This window comes from Spermophilus citellus (assembly GCF_964194105.1).
Source record: "Spermophilus citellus genome assembly, chromosome: 6".
Lineage (NCBI taxonomy): Eukaryota > Metazoa > Chordata > Mammalia > Rodentia > Sciuridae > Spermophilus > Spermophilus citellus.
Genome location: NC_138187.1, coordinates 135,682,577 through 135,699,855, shown reverse-complemented (window position 1 = coordinate 135,699,855; position 17,279 = coordinate 135,682,577). Strand labels below are relative to the sequence as shown.

Here is a 17,279-nt window from a genome sequence, read left to right as displayed (position 1 = left end):
TAAGCCCATAGGAAATATTAGCTATGATTATTTTTGTTAGGGAGGACACATGGCCAGAAGGTAAATGCTGTTCATATGGCTGATATGTCCCAGGGCTCCTAAGAAGAGGAAACAATGCTTCATGGACATTTCAGGATGATCCAGGAGGCTGTCACTTGCAGAAGTCATGAGTTGCCTAAAAGGTTTTTCCATCTTAGAAAGTCTGAAACATGGTAGATTCAGAATTAGAATCTGTGATCCTCTGGGCTCAGGGCCATTCTGCAAAAGGAAATGTGCATAGTCTCCAGGAGCCATCTGCTTAATCAAAACAGTGTGCCCCTGAATTGACTTGAGTAAATCAGCACAGTTCTGGTGTTTCCCCTGTGCTCAGTGAGTGTTTCTAGAGGTCTTCTGAATTAGAAAGTATAATATTGTAAACAACTGGGGATCCAACGAATTGGGTATCTCAGATGTCCAAGACATACGGCCATCTAATCTTTTTCAAGTTTCTGTGACTTAACACCAAAAATGTACCAAGCCTTAAATAACTGTTGAAATAAATAATTGTTGAAATGAGTGAATAAACCCAGCTACCAAACGATATTAAAATTAACCAAAGAGGTACACTCTACATCTAAGAATTCCATACATATTGGTCAAAGGAAGATGAAAAAACTCAGCATCGATTATATCGTGCAATGACCATAACTTGCAAGACCCAGAGCACAGACTTACCTGATGAATCATGCACAGAAAGATGGGCAAATCCGCTTTCTTTGAACTGAACTGAATTATTGATACCCACACCGTTTCCCCGTCTCTGTGAAAAGTGAACTCTTATTTTCCGTATGTAGGCAACAACTTGAAATGCTAATTGGAATATAGTCAGGTTTGGCAATTTCAAGTATTCCAGTCAGCTAACAGGACAAAACAATTTTTTTTGCTGGGGCTGGGATTGTAACTCAGCTGTAGAGCACTCGCCTAACATGTGCGAGGCTCTGGGTTCGATGCTCAGCATCACATAAAAATAAATAAAGATATTATGGCCAACTACAACTAAGAAAAATAAATATTAAAAAAACACATTTTTTTTTGCTAAAAAATTCAGACACACATCACACTATATCTTAAGAGCAGAAAAATATCATTTATCTTTACATCAGTTTATTATCATGGTACAAAATGTTGGTAGATATATTTTCAAATACACCATGTTTAAAAGATTGCAATAAAACTTTGTACATTGTTACAAGTGTGGTCTCTTACACTTAAGAATTCTGAAGTTTAGTAATGGAAGAAAGAATGGATAGTCATACTTACCAGCAGTCAATTACCCTCTAGGAGTTATTCCTATGTTTTTCTCATTTAATGCTCACAAATAGTCCATGAGGTGGGACTTTTCTTCTTGCAGATGAGAAAAGGAGCATGAAGACAATAATTGTCTAAGGTTATGTAAATTACTTAGCAGCCTGAGATTCACACTCCAAATGTGTGAAAAATATGTCCAACTCCAACACTTTATGCTCTTTCTACTACAGCACATGGAAATAAATCTACAACCAACTAAAGAAAGGCACAACAGTGTTAAAGAAAAACTAAGTAGGGGGGGCTGGGTTGTAGTTCAGTTGTACAGCACATGCTTAGGATGTGAAAGGCCCTGGGGTCAACCTCCAAGACTATAAGAAAGGAAGGGAGGAAAGGAGGAAAGAAAAAACTAAGTAGCTGTCATATTTATTTAGTGCTTCCTTCCAATTTATTTGATAATAGCTATCTTTAGTATTGCAAATCAATGTAAAGCTATTATAGCACTTTTTTTTTAAAAGGGGGAGAGAGAGAGAGAGAGAGAGAGAGAGAGAGAGAGAGAGAGAATTTATTTATTTATTTATTTATTTTTTAGTTCTCGGCGGACACAACATCTTTGTTGGTATGTGGTGCTGAGGATCGAACCCGGACCGCACGCATGCCAGGCGAGCGCGCTACCGCTTGAGCCACATCCCCAGCCCCTATTATAGCACTTTTGAATCAGGAGTTAATCTTAGACCAAGAGACAATTATGAAGCTGACAAGATTAAAGGCATTCTCTTTATAACATGTCTTTTCAGAGCATATGATTTTAATAGCCCATATGTTTTCAACATTCCCTCAAATATAGTATAACAAGTTATTTAGCATAAATATATATATATATACAATATTTTACAAAGACACTAAAATGTTTTTGGCCATGAAATCATGAGTTTTGAAAGCAGAAACTAAAGATTGATATCAAACTACAAGATGAAAACTACCATTCTGATACTTTGGGAAGTTTTGAAAGGAAGTACAAGCTTCAGGAAAAATCCTTATATGTACATCTATACTCCATCAAACTTGATAGTAAAAGTGCTACTTGCCAGAGCACTGACAAAAATATAGAACTTCACAAAGAATATAAGCTCAAAAATAAAAGAAAATGAAACAAATTTACTACACTGAACCATTTTAAAACATCTGAAAAGACCACACTTGCTTCATTAATACTGTTCTACCATGACCAGAATCCATCTGCAATCTCTCCAACATGGAAATCATCAGATCTGTTCAAGAAACTAAGAGTTTCAACTAGTTACACCCTTTGTGCAGGTGGTATCTTTGTCTGAAAAAATTATTCTCAGGAAAATGATAACATCATTCAAGCAGAGTTACCAAGCATCTTTTCAAATCACACACATTTTGAGGTAAAAAATGTAAGACTATTTCCATCATGTAAGATTCTACAAGTAGAATATTATATTTATTACTTGATCATAGATAAATGACTTTTAAAGCTGTGAAATATAATAAGGATTGTGTGTGTGTGTGTGTGTGTGTGTGTGTGTGTGTGTGTGTACAGTGCTGGGGATTGAGCCCAGGGGTGCTCACTAACCCACACTCCCAGACCTTTTTATTTTATTTTTCTAATTTTGAGACATGGTCTTGCTAAGTTGCTGAGGCTGGCCTGGAACTTGGGAGGCTGAGGCAGGAAGATCACAAGTGGCTCGGATTACAGGCCTGTGCCACCACACCCAGCTTATAATTAGGATCTTTAATCTCCATCAAATCATATACAAACCCTTTCATTACATCTTTAGCAAAGCAAGCACTGTCAAGAAAAGAACCAGCCTCTGATCTCCCAAGTGTGATTCTGAAAAATTTCATTAATTTTCAATTACACTAATACAAGCCCCATTTTGAAACATAGGTAACACAGTAAATTATTATGCCAGTAAGTCATATTATTAATATATAATCATACTATTCTTAGGTAGTTATTTATAATTTGTAAAGAAACAAGAAATTATATCTTGAACATGTATACTATTCAAAATGGGAAACCAGTCAACCCTTCAGAAAAGTTTTAGATTTAAAAATGTAAATAAGCTGCCTAGTCCAAGTTGTATTGGCAATTTCACCATAAACCTCATCCTAGCTATTTGCAGAGAAGAGAATGCACAGGCCCAAAGGTATACTGATTATTCACATTTCCACCATTTATGAAAAAATAACCATCTACAAGCAGACTAACGAACCAACAAGAGATAGCATACCAGTGTTAAACATTTAAAATTCAAGACAATTGAAAAACTAGAGACACAACCATTCACTTAGTCCTAAATTCTTAATTTCATTCTCCTGGCTAAATGTTCCAATATAGTAAACACTTGTTTAAAACTGTCAGCTGAGAAAATTCTGAGTTTACATTCTAGCATTTTGAAACATACTTATCTTGTTTACACCCAGTGTAAGGCCATTGACAGGCTGGACTTCTTTGAAATAAATACACTGATTTCTTTTTACATTCTCCTTTATAAGGAAAATTGCTTACCAAGTTTCTTTTTCATGGATGATCACCAAGTGCCTATGCACTAGCATTCACACCCACTGAATCCTACTGGGCATGCACCCTTCTGAGCTGACTGCTGGGGGCATATTGTCCTGCAGTTCATAAACACGCTTTGGTACACTTTTATTCCTACTGCAGCTTGATTTGGATTCTTCTTCTCTAGTATCTTGATTACAAGATTCTTGGGGTCTCAACAAATCAGGTCTTTTTTCAGATTCAAAACATAAGAGAAGTGACTTAGCTAGAGATTCTAGTTCGCTGTGATTAGCTTGTATTTTCTTCTCACAGCTGTCAACTGAAGTGGAGAGGTCCCTGAAGTCATTGTGAACATCACTGGCCAAGCTGCAAATAGTTTCAATACAATTCTTGAGAAGATGTACATCACTATGGCATTCTATGCAAAGGGAGAAGAAAAAGTTACTACCCTTTTCAGCTTTTGTCAAGTGTTTATTACTATTAGATGACTCCAGATACACCTTAAGGCAAAGTGACTCTTATCAAGACAATTACAAAGTATTCACTATGATTCCCACTAAAGTACTCATCTGCTCCATAAGCAATTATGTAGGCAGAAGTGCCCACATGTATATTAGGTCCCCACTTGATTACAGACGTTCCTGTGCTGGTCACTAATATCAATGCAACAGCACTAGGTGGGCTTTAGTTAGTGAGCTAGGCTGAGAAAGAAAAGGCAAGACATTTGAGACTCCTTAAAATATATTATTACTCTAGTCGCGCGGTGGTGCACCCCTGTAATCCCAGCAGCTCAGGAAGCCGAGTCAGGAGGATCACAAGTTCAAAGTCAGCCTCAGCAATGGCGAGGCGCTAAGCAACTCACTGAGACCCTGTCTCTAAATAAAATACAAAATAGGGCTGGGTATATGGCTCAGTGAGCAAGTGCCCCTGAGTTCAATTCCTGGTACCAAAATTAATTAATTAATTAAAAAATTAAAATATATATATTATATATAAATATATATATTATTCTGATTACAAATTCTACTTAGAGTATTTACCTCTCAAGGCAGAAATGATAACTTGAATGGTTTTGTCTAAGCAATGTTTTAACTTCAAGAATTCTGGGACAAAATTAGACATCTTCTTATAATCCTGGTATCCAGAATCTTCTTGTACTTGAGTTTTGAAAATTTTCTGTATAAATAAATAGTTTTAAAAATATGTAACAGGTTAGATGGAGGTATTTTCAGAATATTATTAAGAAAGACATGTAATTTTCTTACCAATGCTTAACTCCATTTCTATAAGCAAAACCAAACCGCAGTATTACTATTTTTCAAAAGAAATAAGACTTTTCAATTAATTTTAAAGCAAAATCCCATCATCCAGTTATGCATGAATGGAACAAAATGCCAGTTCCATTCATGTGAAACTGGATGTGATTGAATTCATAACATGTTGTTATTGAATTCATAAAAGACAAACTTATTTAACTTTTAAGAATTCAACTTTACCCCACAGTCAGAAGGCTGAGGCAAGAGGATCATGAGTTCAAAGCCAGCCTCATCAAAAGCAAGGTGCTAAGCAACTCAGTGAGACCCTGTGTCTAAATAAAATACAAAATAGGGCTGGGGATGTGGCTTAGTGGTTGAAAACTCTGGGTTCAATCCCTGGTAGATCAAAAAAAAAAAAAAAAAAAGGCTCAACTTTTCGACTTTATATCCCATTTGTTTTATTGAAATAAAAAATTTCATGGCATAAAAATTGTTCTCCTTTTTAATATACTGATTACATAGTTAGTTTTTATTTTTCTGTTTTAACTATGACATGAGCATAAAATAATCTGTCCACCTCACGTGCATTTTTAAATCTTTGAGCACATTGACTTTTATTAAGTAATTTTTAGCCTGTAATGAATGACTATCCAAGCAAAAGCTGATAGTAGCTGTTAAGAAACAGATAAACTAATATTAATAAATATCTATGAAATCTATTTCTAAAACTAGCAAATTATTATATCCAAGAGAACTACATGTTTCAATTAAACATGTACAAAGAAGCTATCTTTGGCTAAGGAAATAATCTACAGTGGAGCAAAGAAAAATGATTAAGTATACTAAAATGAAATGAAGATAATTTAAAGCTTTTCTTACTATTTTCCATTCAGAAAAGATATTTTCAAGAGAGCTGATCAATTCCATGGCACAAGCTTTCATCTGTTTAGTAACCTGTGGAGAATATTAAAATATTTTATTATACAAATAATTATAGAGAAATATAAAAACTGGAATTGTATGGTACCAGATGGTGGAGGAAGTTCTAGTCTAGAAGCCAGAAAATTAAAATTCTATCTCTGAGATTGTAAATAAATAGCTTGAGAGTACTTAAATCATATAAAAGTGAAATTTTCTAAAAAATAAATTGCAAATTGATTTCTGTATTAAATATGGACAATCTCTGATGTCTGTTTTAGAAGAATTTGCCTTTTATTTAAATATTTATAAGAATAAAATTTCTAAAACTTCCCTTGGAAGGAAGTGAGGTAATTAACAAATCAAGCAAATATTCTCTAAGAACTTTCCAAATATTTTCTTCTTTGATTCTCAATTATGACCTTATGCTTCATATGGTACTGCCCTTATTTTACAAATGAGGAAAACAATCCTGGGTCTTAACTCCAAAGACTCAGATCCAGGATGGGGGCTCCAACCCAAATTCTAAACCTTTGCTTTTACATTTCTCAATGCTGCCCCCTAAGGTGTAGCTTAATTTCTGCAGGGGATTCTGTTTAAGTATTTAATTGGCTTTACCAATAGAACTATTCCCTAGGTCAAACACAGATTTTGTTCCATGTGGTTTAAAATAATAATAATAATAATCAATCCAAATTATTTTTTCCTCCTGACTGCAGCTTTAAAATGTGACTCTAGTGCCTTATATGTTTGTGCCCATTTCTTTGAATATTCTACTTTTTCTGTTGGAAGTTCTTTATAAATTTTAAGTATAAGAACATAAAACAAAATTTCACTACAAACAACAAAGTATAACTTTGGCAGAAGGTAGGAAAAAATGAGAAGTTGGATAGAATTCTGCATGAAAATGCAGATAATACAAATTATATATAAGATGGGCCTGATCCCTTTTCTATTTATTTCCTCAAAATAACAACTATACCTACCAATAAACACATTCACATACATTATTTCCTCTTTACTTTCATTAACTTATTCTATATCCTTTTGTACTTATTGATGGAAAAATTCTACAAACAGAATTCCAGTGATGCAAAATACACAAAGTGCAAGAGGAAGATAGAGAAAAAGAATGCATGCAAGCAGGATGAGTGACTTAAGATTTGCAAGGCATTATATTTAGCATTCTTGAATACAGTGCTTCTTATTCTCATATAATCCTCAGAATAATTTTATGGAATAAATATGATCATCCCCACCTTTAAAACAGAACAACTGAGGCACAGATAAGTTATTCAAGGCTAAATGGGAAGTAGAAGAACAGTTTAATGTTCTGATATAAAATCATTGATGTGAATGCCCCTAAAAAAAACATTTAGTTCAAGATAATTGGATCAAAAATGTTTGTTTCCCTTCACAGAAAAGGAAACAATTAAAAGTATGAAGTGAGACCCTACAAAATGGGAAGAAAATCTCTGCTAGCTAGTCTTCTAACAGAGGATTAGTATTTACACTGTTTAAAGATCTCAAAAACTTCACAAAAAAAAATCCCAAATAACCCAATTAATGAATGGAAAAATGAATTAAAAGAAATGACTCAAAAAAAGGAACACAAATGGTCAAGAAATATATGAAAAAAAATATTCAACATCATTAGCAATTGGGGAAATGCAAATCAAAACTACACTGAGATTTTCTTACACCAGTCAGAATGTCAGACATCAAGAATACAAACAATAATAAATGCTGGAGAGGATGTGGATAAAAAAGATTACTTTTACACTGTTGGTGGGATTATAAATTAGTAGAATCACTATGGAAATCAGGATGGAGGTTCCTCAAAAAACTAGGCATGGAACCACCATATGACCCAGCTACACCCCTCCTCAGTATTTACCCTTAAGAATTAAAGTGATCATACTACAGTGATAATGTATACCCATGTTTATAACAGCAAAATACACAATAGCCAAACTATGGAACCAGCCTAGGTGTCCATCAACAGATGCATGGATAAAGAAAATGTGTGGTATAAATACATAATTTATCCATAAAGAAAAATGAAATTATGACATTCGCAAGAAAATGGATGGAGCTAGAACCATTATGTTAAGTAAAATAAGCCAAACTCAGAAGGTCAAGGGTCATGTTTTCTCTCATATATGGAAAGTTGAGAGGAAAAAGGAAAAGAAAGGTGGGGGAGCAGGGATCTAATGAAAATCAAAGGGAGATCAGTACATAAAAGGGATGGGAGAGGATGCTGTGGAAGGAAGGGGAAAGAACAAGGGAGGATACTGGCGAAATTATATTGTTATATTGTATGCATGTATGAATATGTAACAACAAATCCCATCAGTATGCACAACTATAAACATGCACCAATAAAACAATGTGGAAAGGAAAAAAAAAAAAAAAGAAAGAAATGCTAGCTTCCATTCTTAGGTAGAAGAGTATAGAACTAAGTAAGGAAGAAAAAGACAACCAGAGAATAAACACTAGGTGTCACTACCATACTCCACTCTGCTTGGGAGTTTGTCTTCAGACTGAACTCTCATTGCTAATAGCTGTGACAGAGCTAGCAAAAGATTAAGAGGCTGCAGCAACTCAAGAATAACTTGGGAAAAGATCATCAAGACATAATGATATTATCAGCCTCTTCAATTAAAAAATAATCCACACAAACTAAAACATAAGAATTTATAAAAATCAAATTCACTGCATTAAACTATTTTTTATTAGTTGTTCAAAACATTACATAGCTCTTGACATATCATATTTCATACATTTGATTCAAGTGGATTATGAACTCCCATTTTTCCCCCGTATACAGATTGCAGAATCACATCAGTTACACATCCACGTTTTTACATACTGCCATACTAGTGTCTGTTGTATTCTGCTGTCTTTCCTATCCTCTACTATCCCCCCCTCCCCTACCCTCCCATCTTCTCTCTCTACCCCATATACTGTACTTCATTTCTCTCCCTTGTTTTTTTCCCCCACTTTACCTTCACCTCCTCTTATATGTAATTTTGTATACTGATGAGGGTCTCCTTCCATTTCCATGCAATTTCCCTTCTCTCTCCCTTTCCCTCCCACCTCTCGTCCCTGTTTAATGTTAATCATCTTCTCATGCTCTTCCTCCCTGCTCTGTTCTTAGTTGCTCTCCTTATATCAAAGATGACATTTGGCATTTGTTTTCTAGGGATTGGCTAGCTTCACTTAGCAGAATTTGCTCTAGTGCCATCCATTTCCCTGCAAATGCCATGATTTTGTCATTTTTTAGTGCTGAGTAGAACTCCATTGTGTATAAATGCCACATTTTTTTTATCCATTCATCTATTGAAGGGCATCTAGGTTGGTTCCACAGTCTAGCTATTGTGAATTGTGCTGCTATGAACATCAATGTAGCAGTATCCCTACAGTACGCTCTTTTAAGGTCTTTAGGGAATAGTCCAAGAAGAGGAATAGCTGGGTCAAATGGTGGTTCCATTCCCAGCTTTCCAAGAAATCTCCATACTGCTTTCCAAATTGGCTGCACCAATTTGCAGTCCCACCAGCAATGTACAAGTGTACCCTTTTCCCCATATCCTCGCCAGCACTTGTTGTTTGACTTCATAATGGCTGCCAATCTTACTGGAGTGAGATGGTATCTTAGGGTGGTTTTGATTTGCATTTCTCTGACTGCTAGAGATGGTGAACATTTTTCATGTACTTGTTGACTGATTGTACATCCTCCTCTGAGAAGTGTCTGTTCAGGTCCTTGGCCCATTTGTTGATTGGGTTATTTGTTACCCTATTGTTTAATTTTTTGAGTTCTTTGTATACTCTGGATATTAGGGCTCTATCTGAAGTGTGAGGAGTAAAAATTTGTTCCCAGGATGTAGGCTCCCTATTTACCTCTCTTACTGGTTCTCTTGCTGAGAAAAAACTTTTTAGTTTAAGTAAGTCCTTTTGGGAAAACATAACGGCAGCAGCACCCCTGAGAAAAACCCCAACATGGTACCTAACGACCCTCTTTCTCCTCTTTTTTCTTTCACTGGCGCGAAACGTTCCTGTCGGCGCCAATGTTCAAATCCTGCGGGTGGGAAACCTTAACCCCAATAAGAATTAACTTCTTGGGCTCCGGAACTGACATATGGAAGAGCTTGCCAATAAATGGGCAACCCGTTATCTACCTCAGCCCTGCTACCTCTCCTTAGATCTATATAAAAACACAGCCTTTTGTAATAAAGCGGAACCTCTCCGGTGATTGGTGTCGTGTGGTCTCTCCCATTCGTAGTGCGGTGCGGCGTCTTACAGTAGTGCCGAAAACCCGGGAGACGGTGTGCTCGACAAACCGAGCCGTCTCCGCCACTGCCGTCACCAACGACACATTTCGCCCTTGTCTATCTTTTGGGCGCTGGCTCCCTGCACTCACCACTGATCAGGTTTAGGTAAGTTCCCCCTACCGGGCTCGCCAACTCCCTTCGGGTTCCCTGTGGAGCGCCCCACCGGAGCTGTGTTCAGCCCGGAGCTGAACTTCCGGCCTGGAGCTGCGTTCTGCTGGGGCTCTGTCCCTTCCTTCCTTGACTCTCTCTTGTTCCGGTGGAAAAATTTTCCTGACGTCAGGTTGCCCATGGCCTCGACCCTACAGGGTCACACAGACTGCACTTCATAGGTGACTACCGAGCTGTGCACTCTGTGCCTACTGACAGTGGACTGGTCACTTCGGGGACGCCCACGTGATCCTCCATCTGCTCTACGCTTCCAGGAAGCCCCTACGGCCCGGGTTAATTCTTTTTCTCCCTTTGCTGTCCCTTCCTCCACTCTTTAACTATGGGTGCCTCCTCGTCTATACCCAAAAACTCACCACTCAAGTGTCTCCTTAAGAATTTGGCTACTCTCTCTTTCCCCGGATCTCAAGCCCAAAATTCTTATCAGATTCTGTACCCAAGATTGGCCCGCATATCCGTTAGATAATGACAATCATTGGCCTCCAGAAGGCTTGTTAGATCCAAACATTCTTTTCGGGATCTTCTTAACTACTGCCTGCGCCTAAAAAAATGGAGAGAGGTCCCATACATTGAAGGTTTAGCTTCTTTCCCAACACGCTGCCCTCTGCACTTCCTGCTCTCCCTCTCAGGTACTCCTTGCTTGTAAACTCCTTCCCTTCCCCTACTTCTTCCCCTGACTCCGCAGATTCCTCCTCATTTGACCCAGCAGATGAACCTCCACCTTATCCCCCAGCCGCATCCACCCCTCCTCTCCTGCTACACCCTCCGCTTCTTCCGCCTGATTCCACCGATCCTCAGTCTTCCGTTTCATCCCCCTCCCCACCCCCCTTCTTCCGCCAGTCCCACCTCCTCCACCGCTGAGACATCCCCTTCCCCTCCCTCTACTTCCTGTCCGCCCCCGACTGCCTCTTCAGTCCTCCTGTCACCAGGTCTAAGGGACCCCCTCCTACTCCCATGACGATTGCACCCCTTCGTGAGGTAGCTGGTCCTGAGGATGTTATTAGAGTACATGTGCCTTTCTCCATGTCGGACATTACTCAGAGAGGAAGTTAGGTTCGTTCACCACTGATCCTACCACTTACATTCGGGAGTTCCAATGGGTCCTGCAGGCATACAGCCTTACCCATCACGACATCTACATGCTCCTGGCCAATACACTTCTCCCTGAGGAAAGGCGACGGGTCTGGGAACTAGCCCAAGCCCATGCTGATGAAAATCATAGCACCAATCCCAACCACCCCACGGGCCCTCATGCTGTCCCAGAGCAGGATCCTCTATGGGATTATAATACCCCTGGAGGCTTACAGTCTCGTGACCTTTTTGCTTCCTGCCCCTTGGCGGGCCTAAAAAAGGTCACTCGCAAGGCCATTAATTTTCAAAAGGTACAGAAGGTCATTCAAAAGAAGGAAGAAACACCTTCAGAATTCCTGGATAGACTAACCAACACCCTCCAGCAGCACACAAACCTCGACCCAGAAAGCCCTGATGGCCGTCATGTCTTCATGACATATTTCCTGGCCCAAAGCTACCCTGATATTAAAGCCAAGCTTAAGAAGCTTGAACAGGGCCCTGCTACTCCTCAGACCGAAATCCTCGCGGTCGCTTTCAAGGTGTTCCATAGTAGAGAGGATGAAAGCAAACGTCGTAGGCAGAGGGCTGAATACGCCAAATTCCAAATGTTGGCCCAGGTCATTCAGAGAAAGTCATCACCACGCCGTCCCAATAAGACAGCCCCTGGAACTTGCTTCAAATGTGGTAAGGAGGGACATTGGGCCAGGGATTGTCCTTCGCCGAGGATACCCTCCACCCCCTGACCAAAATGCCACCAAAGGGGACACTGGGGGGTAGACTGTCCAACAACCCGGAGAGGAGGTTGGTCAGCCGCCCCACAACTCCAGCCTCTCCTGGGCTTGGCAGAGGAGGATTGACAGAGCCCTGGGCCTTCCCTCCCAACAATTACCATCAAGATGCAAGAGCCTAGGGTCACATTTCTAGTGGATGGACGCTTCATTACTTTTCTCTTACACACTGGTACCACATTTTTGGACTTGAGGGAGTATTGGGGTCCTACCACACCCTCAAAAACTCCTATTGTCGGGGTAGGAGGTAAACAGATTTTCCCTCGAAAAACATCCCCCTTATCATGTTATATGCAGGGATCCCTTTTGTCCTTCACACACTCCTTTCTCGTTATGAGCCATTTCCCCATTCCCCTTCTGGGAAGGGACATACTCTCATTATTGAAGGTCACTATTCACATATCACCCCTCACTTCCCCCACCTCTCATTTCCTCATGATGATCCTAGGGACAGATACACCTCCATCATGCACTCTCCCACGACTATCTAAACCAGTTAATCCTGAGGTTTGGGACACAACTACACCCTCTATGGCTAAATGCAGTCCTATTCATATTGTCTTACGGGACACTTCAAGATATATTAGTCAACCACAATATCCACTCACAACCACAGCCCTTCTCGGATTAGAACCCATCATCCATGATTTATTACGGAAGGGATATCTTGGGCCTACACACTCTCCTTTCAACACCCCCATTCTGGCTGATAAGAAACCTAATGGGTCCTACAGGCTGTTTCAAGACCTTCGCCTCATCAACTCCTCTGTGGTCCCCATCCACCTGCTAGTGCCCAACCCCTACACCCTCCTCTCTCAGATCCCTGCTACTACCACCCACTTCTCAGTCCTAGATTTAAAAGATGCCTTCTTTTCTATTCCCTTGTCCTCAGAATCTCAGGATATCTTTGCTTTTACGTGGACTGACCCTCATACCCGCCATTCTCATCAGCTTACCTGGACCGTCCTCCCGCAGGGATTCAGGGACAGTCCCCATCTCTTTGGCCAGGTTCTTGCCCAGGACCTCACATCCTTTCACCCCACCTGCCCTGACTCTACTCTCCTTCAATATGTCAATGACCTTCTTCTATGTAGTCCCTCTTGGGAACACTCTCAATCCCACACGCCCAGCTTCTCAATTTCCTAGCGGATAAGGGATATAGGGTGTCTCTCCACAAGGCCCAGGTTTCCCAGTCTTCTGTCACCTACCTTGGTTTTCACCTTGCACCAGGAAAAAAGGAAATAACACTGGAGAGGAGGCAACTCCTCTCTAATCTTCTGGTGCCTCATACGAAAGCCGAAATACTATCATTCCTAGGACTAGCAGGTTATTTTAGGGCCTGGATCACAAATTACTTTCTTCTAGCTAAACCCCTGTATGACCTAGCAAAGGGACCCCCTGGTGAATCTCTTGCCTCCTCCCCCCGCTACCACTTTCGCAGACTTCAGCAACTCCTCTTAAAGGCACCCGCCCTTCACCTTCCCGATCTGTCAAGACCGTTCCACCTATATGTCCATGAAAAGGGGGGGGCAAGCACTTTGGGTCTTGGGTCAAAATTATGGGCCTACATTTGCACCTGTGGCATATTTGTCCAAACAGTTAGACCCTACCATCCGTGGGTGGGCCCCTTGCTTAAGAGCTCTAGCTGCTGGACAAATTTTACACAAAGAAGCCTCTAAGCTGACTTTCGGGGCCCCTTTAACTATCCACTCCCACATCACTTGAAGGATCTTTTAGCTTATAAGGACCTTCAAACCCTTCCTCCATCCAGAGTCCTGTCGCTCCTCACTTCCTTTCTGGAAAACCCTAATATTACGTTCCTCCCCTACTCTGCACTGAACCCTGCCTCACTGCTCCCAACGACCCCCACATCTGAAACACCAGCTCATAATTGCTTGGAAACCTTGGATGATTTCCTCCCCTGTCATTCTTCCATTTCTGAGGGACCACTCACCAAGCCTGACCTTATCTGATTCACTGATGGCAGTTCCTTTAGGCAGAACGGCACTCATTACTCTGGATACGCCGTAGTTTCAGCCACTGAGATTATAGAGGCCAAAGCTCTGCCTTCAGGAACTACCAACCAGCAGGCCGAACTTGTAGCGGCCACTCGTGCCTGTCTCCTAGCACGGGGCAAATCCCTCACCCTTTATACTGACTCAAAATATGTCTTCCATATTCTATTATCCCATGCTGCAATATGGAAGGAGCGAGGCCTACTTACCACTAAAGGTAATGCGATCACTAATTCGGCTCTTATAACCAATTTGATAGAGGCCTCCCACTTACCCACCCAGTTGGGAGTTATCCATTGTAGGTCCCATCAGAAGGACGGCTCTCTTATCACTGAGGGCAACGCCAGGGCTGACCAGGTGGCACGAATGGCTGCTATCACTTCCAAGTATGACCCCCCTGGGGGACATATAATGGCCGCTTTAGACTGTCCATCTGAAGCCCCTACTTCTTCCAGTAAGAACAGGGATCTTTTTGAGTTCCTCCATACTCTATTCCATTCCAATTCTCAGTCTTTGACCCTCTTTTTACAGAGCTGCTTCTCCCTCAACCCCTCTGACAAAGCCATGCTACAGAATATAGCCTCTAATTGTCAGATCTGTCATCGAACCAACTCTCATACTCCTTTAAGGCCTAAACCGTTTCCCTCCCACCAAGCCCGGGGACACACTCCTGCTGCTGACTGGCAGGTAGACTTCACCAACATGCCAGCAGTACGGCGCATTAAATACCTCCTTGTCTTTGTGGACACTTTCTCTGGTTGGGTTGAGGCATTTCCCACTTCCAATAAAATGGCTTCCACTGTAGCTTCAATCTTACTGACAGACATCATCCCCAGGTTTGGTATGCCCACTTCCCTACAATCTGACAATGGCCCTGAGTTTATTTCTAGGATCACACAAAAGGTCTCTCAAGCCCTCTCCTTCAAGTGGCATTTCCACCGTCCATATCGCCCCCAGGCTTCAGGGAAAGTGGAAAGGGTAAATCAGACTCTGAAGGAAGTCCTTACCAAATTAACAATGGAATTAAACTTAGACTGGGTCAAACTCCTTCCCTTGGCTTTGCTTCGGATCAGAGCCCTCCCTAAGAAACCATCTTTACTGTCTCCCTTTGAGATAATGTATGGAAGACCTCTTATACCCCCTGGGTTGGTCATTTCACAAGGACCTCTCACACGAGATTTGTCTTTACCTCTCTTGTTTCATCTCCACTCAGAACTCTGGAAATATCAAGACTGGTTTCTTCTGGACCCAAACTCCTCTCCAAACACTCCTCCCTTAACACCTGGGAATTTAGCCTATTATAACACTCCAGAGGACAAAGGGCCTCTTGCCTCAAAATGGGAAGGCCCCTATCCTGTCATTCTCTGTACCCCCATCGCCGCCAAACTTTCCTTACCAGGCAACCGTCTCACCCCCTGGATTCACATTTCTAGGTTGAAGCCATATTACCAGGAGGCCCCATCTGCTGACGACAAGACTACCCCAGAAGGGCCTCAAGAGTCACCTCCTAGACCTCCCCTTTACTCCTGCTCTCCACATCCTAACTATCCTCTAAAGCTTCGCCTGTCTCGCGTAACTGCCCATACTTCACCATGACTCCCACTCTTCTAAGTGGTATTTTCACAGTCATCACCCTTCTCCCGGGGACATCATCCTCCTCCCCTTATACTTGGAGATTCAAAGTCAGAGAGACACATGTCCAAAGCAGCACTCGTTACACTCGCCTAGTTTCTTCGGTTGATTGTGCCACTACGGGATGTAATGCATCTATCTTCTTTCCCCTCTCCTCCCAGAATTCTGAACTTTTAAAAACAGCCACTAGGCCTTACCTTTGCTTCTTATATGATCAGACAGAGGATTACTGCAAATGGTGGCCCGAAACCTATGGGGGGTGCCCCTACTGGTCATGCATCGTTCATAACCCACGTGCATGCATCGGGGATTCCTGCGTTGGAAATTTCAGATTGATCTCGGGGGGCTATCAATTGGCTATCACTGACCCCAACCATCCACCCTGGACCTCTAGGGTAAATGCTTCCTTCTACTGTGACATATCCTCTCCCACCCCCTGTGGCTCCATCTCCATCTCCCAAGAGCTTCAACCCTCCCAGCCCTCAGTAGCTATAATCTCTACTGACATAAAGCATTCTGAACAGCAGTTGTTAGACTCCATACAGGATCCATATGAGCCTAATGTCGGGAGTTCACCACAGTATTCATGGCTACGACTACTTACTGAAACTGTAACCTTCTTAAATCTAACTCTCCCCGCCATTACACCAACTGATTGCTACTTATGCGCCTCTCTGACTCGACCTTTGCTTGCAGCGGTTCCCTTGAACTTCTCGGCTCTGACCTCTCAAATTTCTCCACTCCATCTGCCCGCCGTTCTCTCCAAACCCTTTCACCCGATGCTCCATTATGGGAGCCCGAGGAGTCTAACCATACTGTGATTCCCCGGCGCTGCCTCCTGGGCTTGGGTGTCTCCCAAAGTTTTGCCACTCTAACATCACCTTTAACTTCACCCTCTATGCACCACCTGGCTCATTCTTCTGGTGTAATGGTTCCCTCATCACTATCTTATTCACCAACACCTCTACCCCTTGTATACTGGTGATGCTTGTCCCACAATTGACTCTCTATACCCCAGCTGAAGTGCAGGCCCTCTTGTCTCCCCCCAGTGCGGAATAAGCGGGCTACTTTCCTTCCAATACTGGTGGGTCTCTCACTGGCTGCATCTGCAGCGGGAGCAGGAATTTCTGGTGGAGCTCTAGGACACTCCTTATGGGCTGTACAGGACTTAAGTTCTAAACTTGAACAAGCACTCACTTCTACGGCAGAATCTCTAGCATCTTTACAAAGACAGGTCACATCCTTGGCTCAAGTTACTCTTCAAAATCCACAAGCTATAGACTTAC

The 17,279-nt window shown here is 41.5% G+C and overlaps 1 protein-coding gene across 1 annotated transcript in view; it reads right to left on the bottom strand.

Annotated features, from left to right (window-relative positions):
* Positions 1-2,013: 2,013 nt before the first annotated feature.
* KIF14 (kinesin family member 14) overlaps positions 2,014-17,279 on the bottom strand; it is a 65,695-nt gene continuing 50,429 nt past the window's right edge. The window contains exons 29-31 of the mRNA XM_081300338.1: positions 5,953-6,027; positions 4,858-4,993; positions 2,014-4,235 (exon numbers count right to left, since the gene is read on the bottom strand). Coding sequence (XP_081156464.1) covers positions 3,871-4,235; positions 4,858-4,993; positions 5,953-6,027 — 576 coding nt within the window. The 3' untranslated portion in view covers positions 2,014-3,870. The remainder of the gene's footprint in view (positions 4,236-4,857; positions 4,994-5,952; positions 6,028-17,279) is intronic.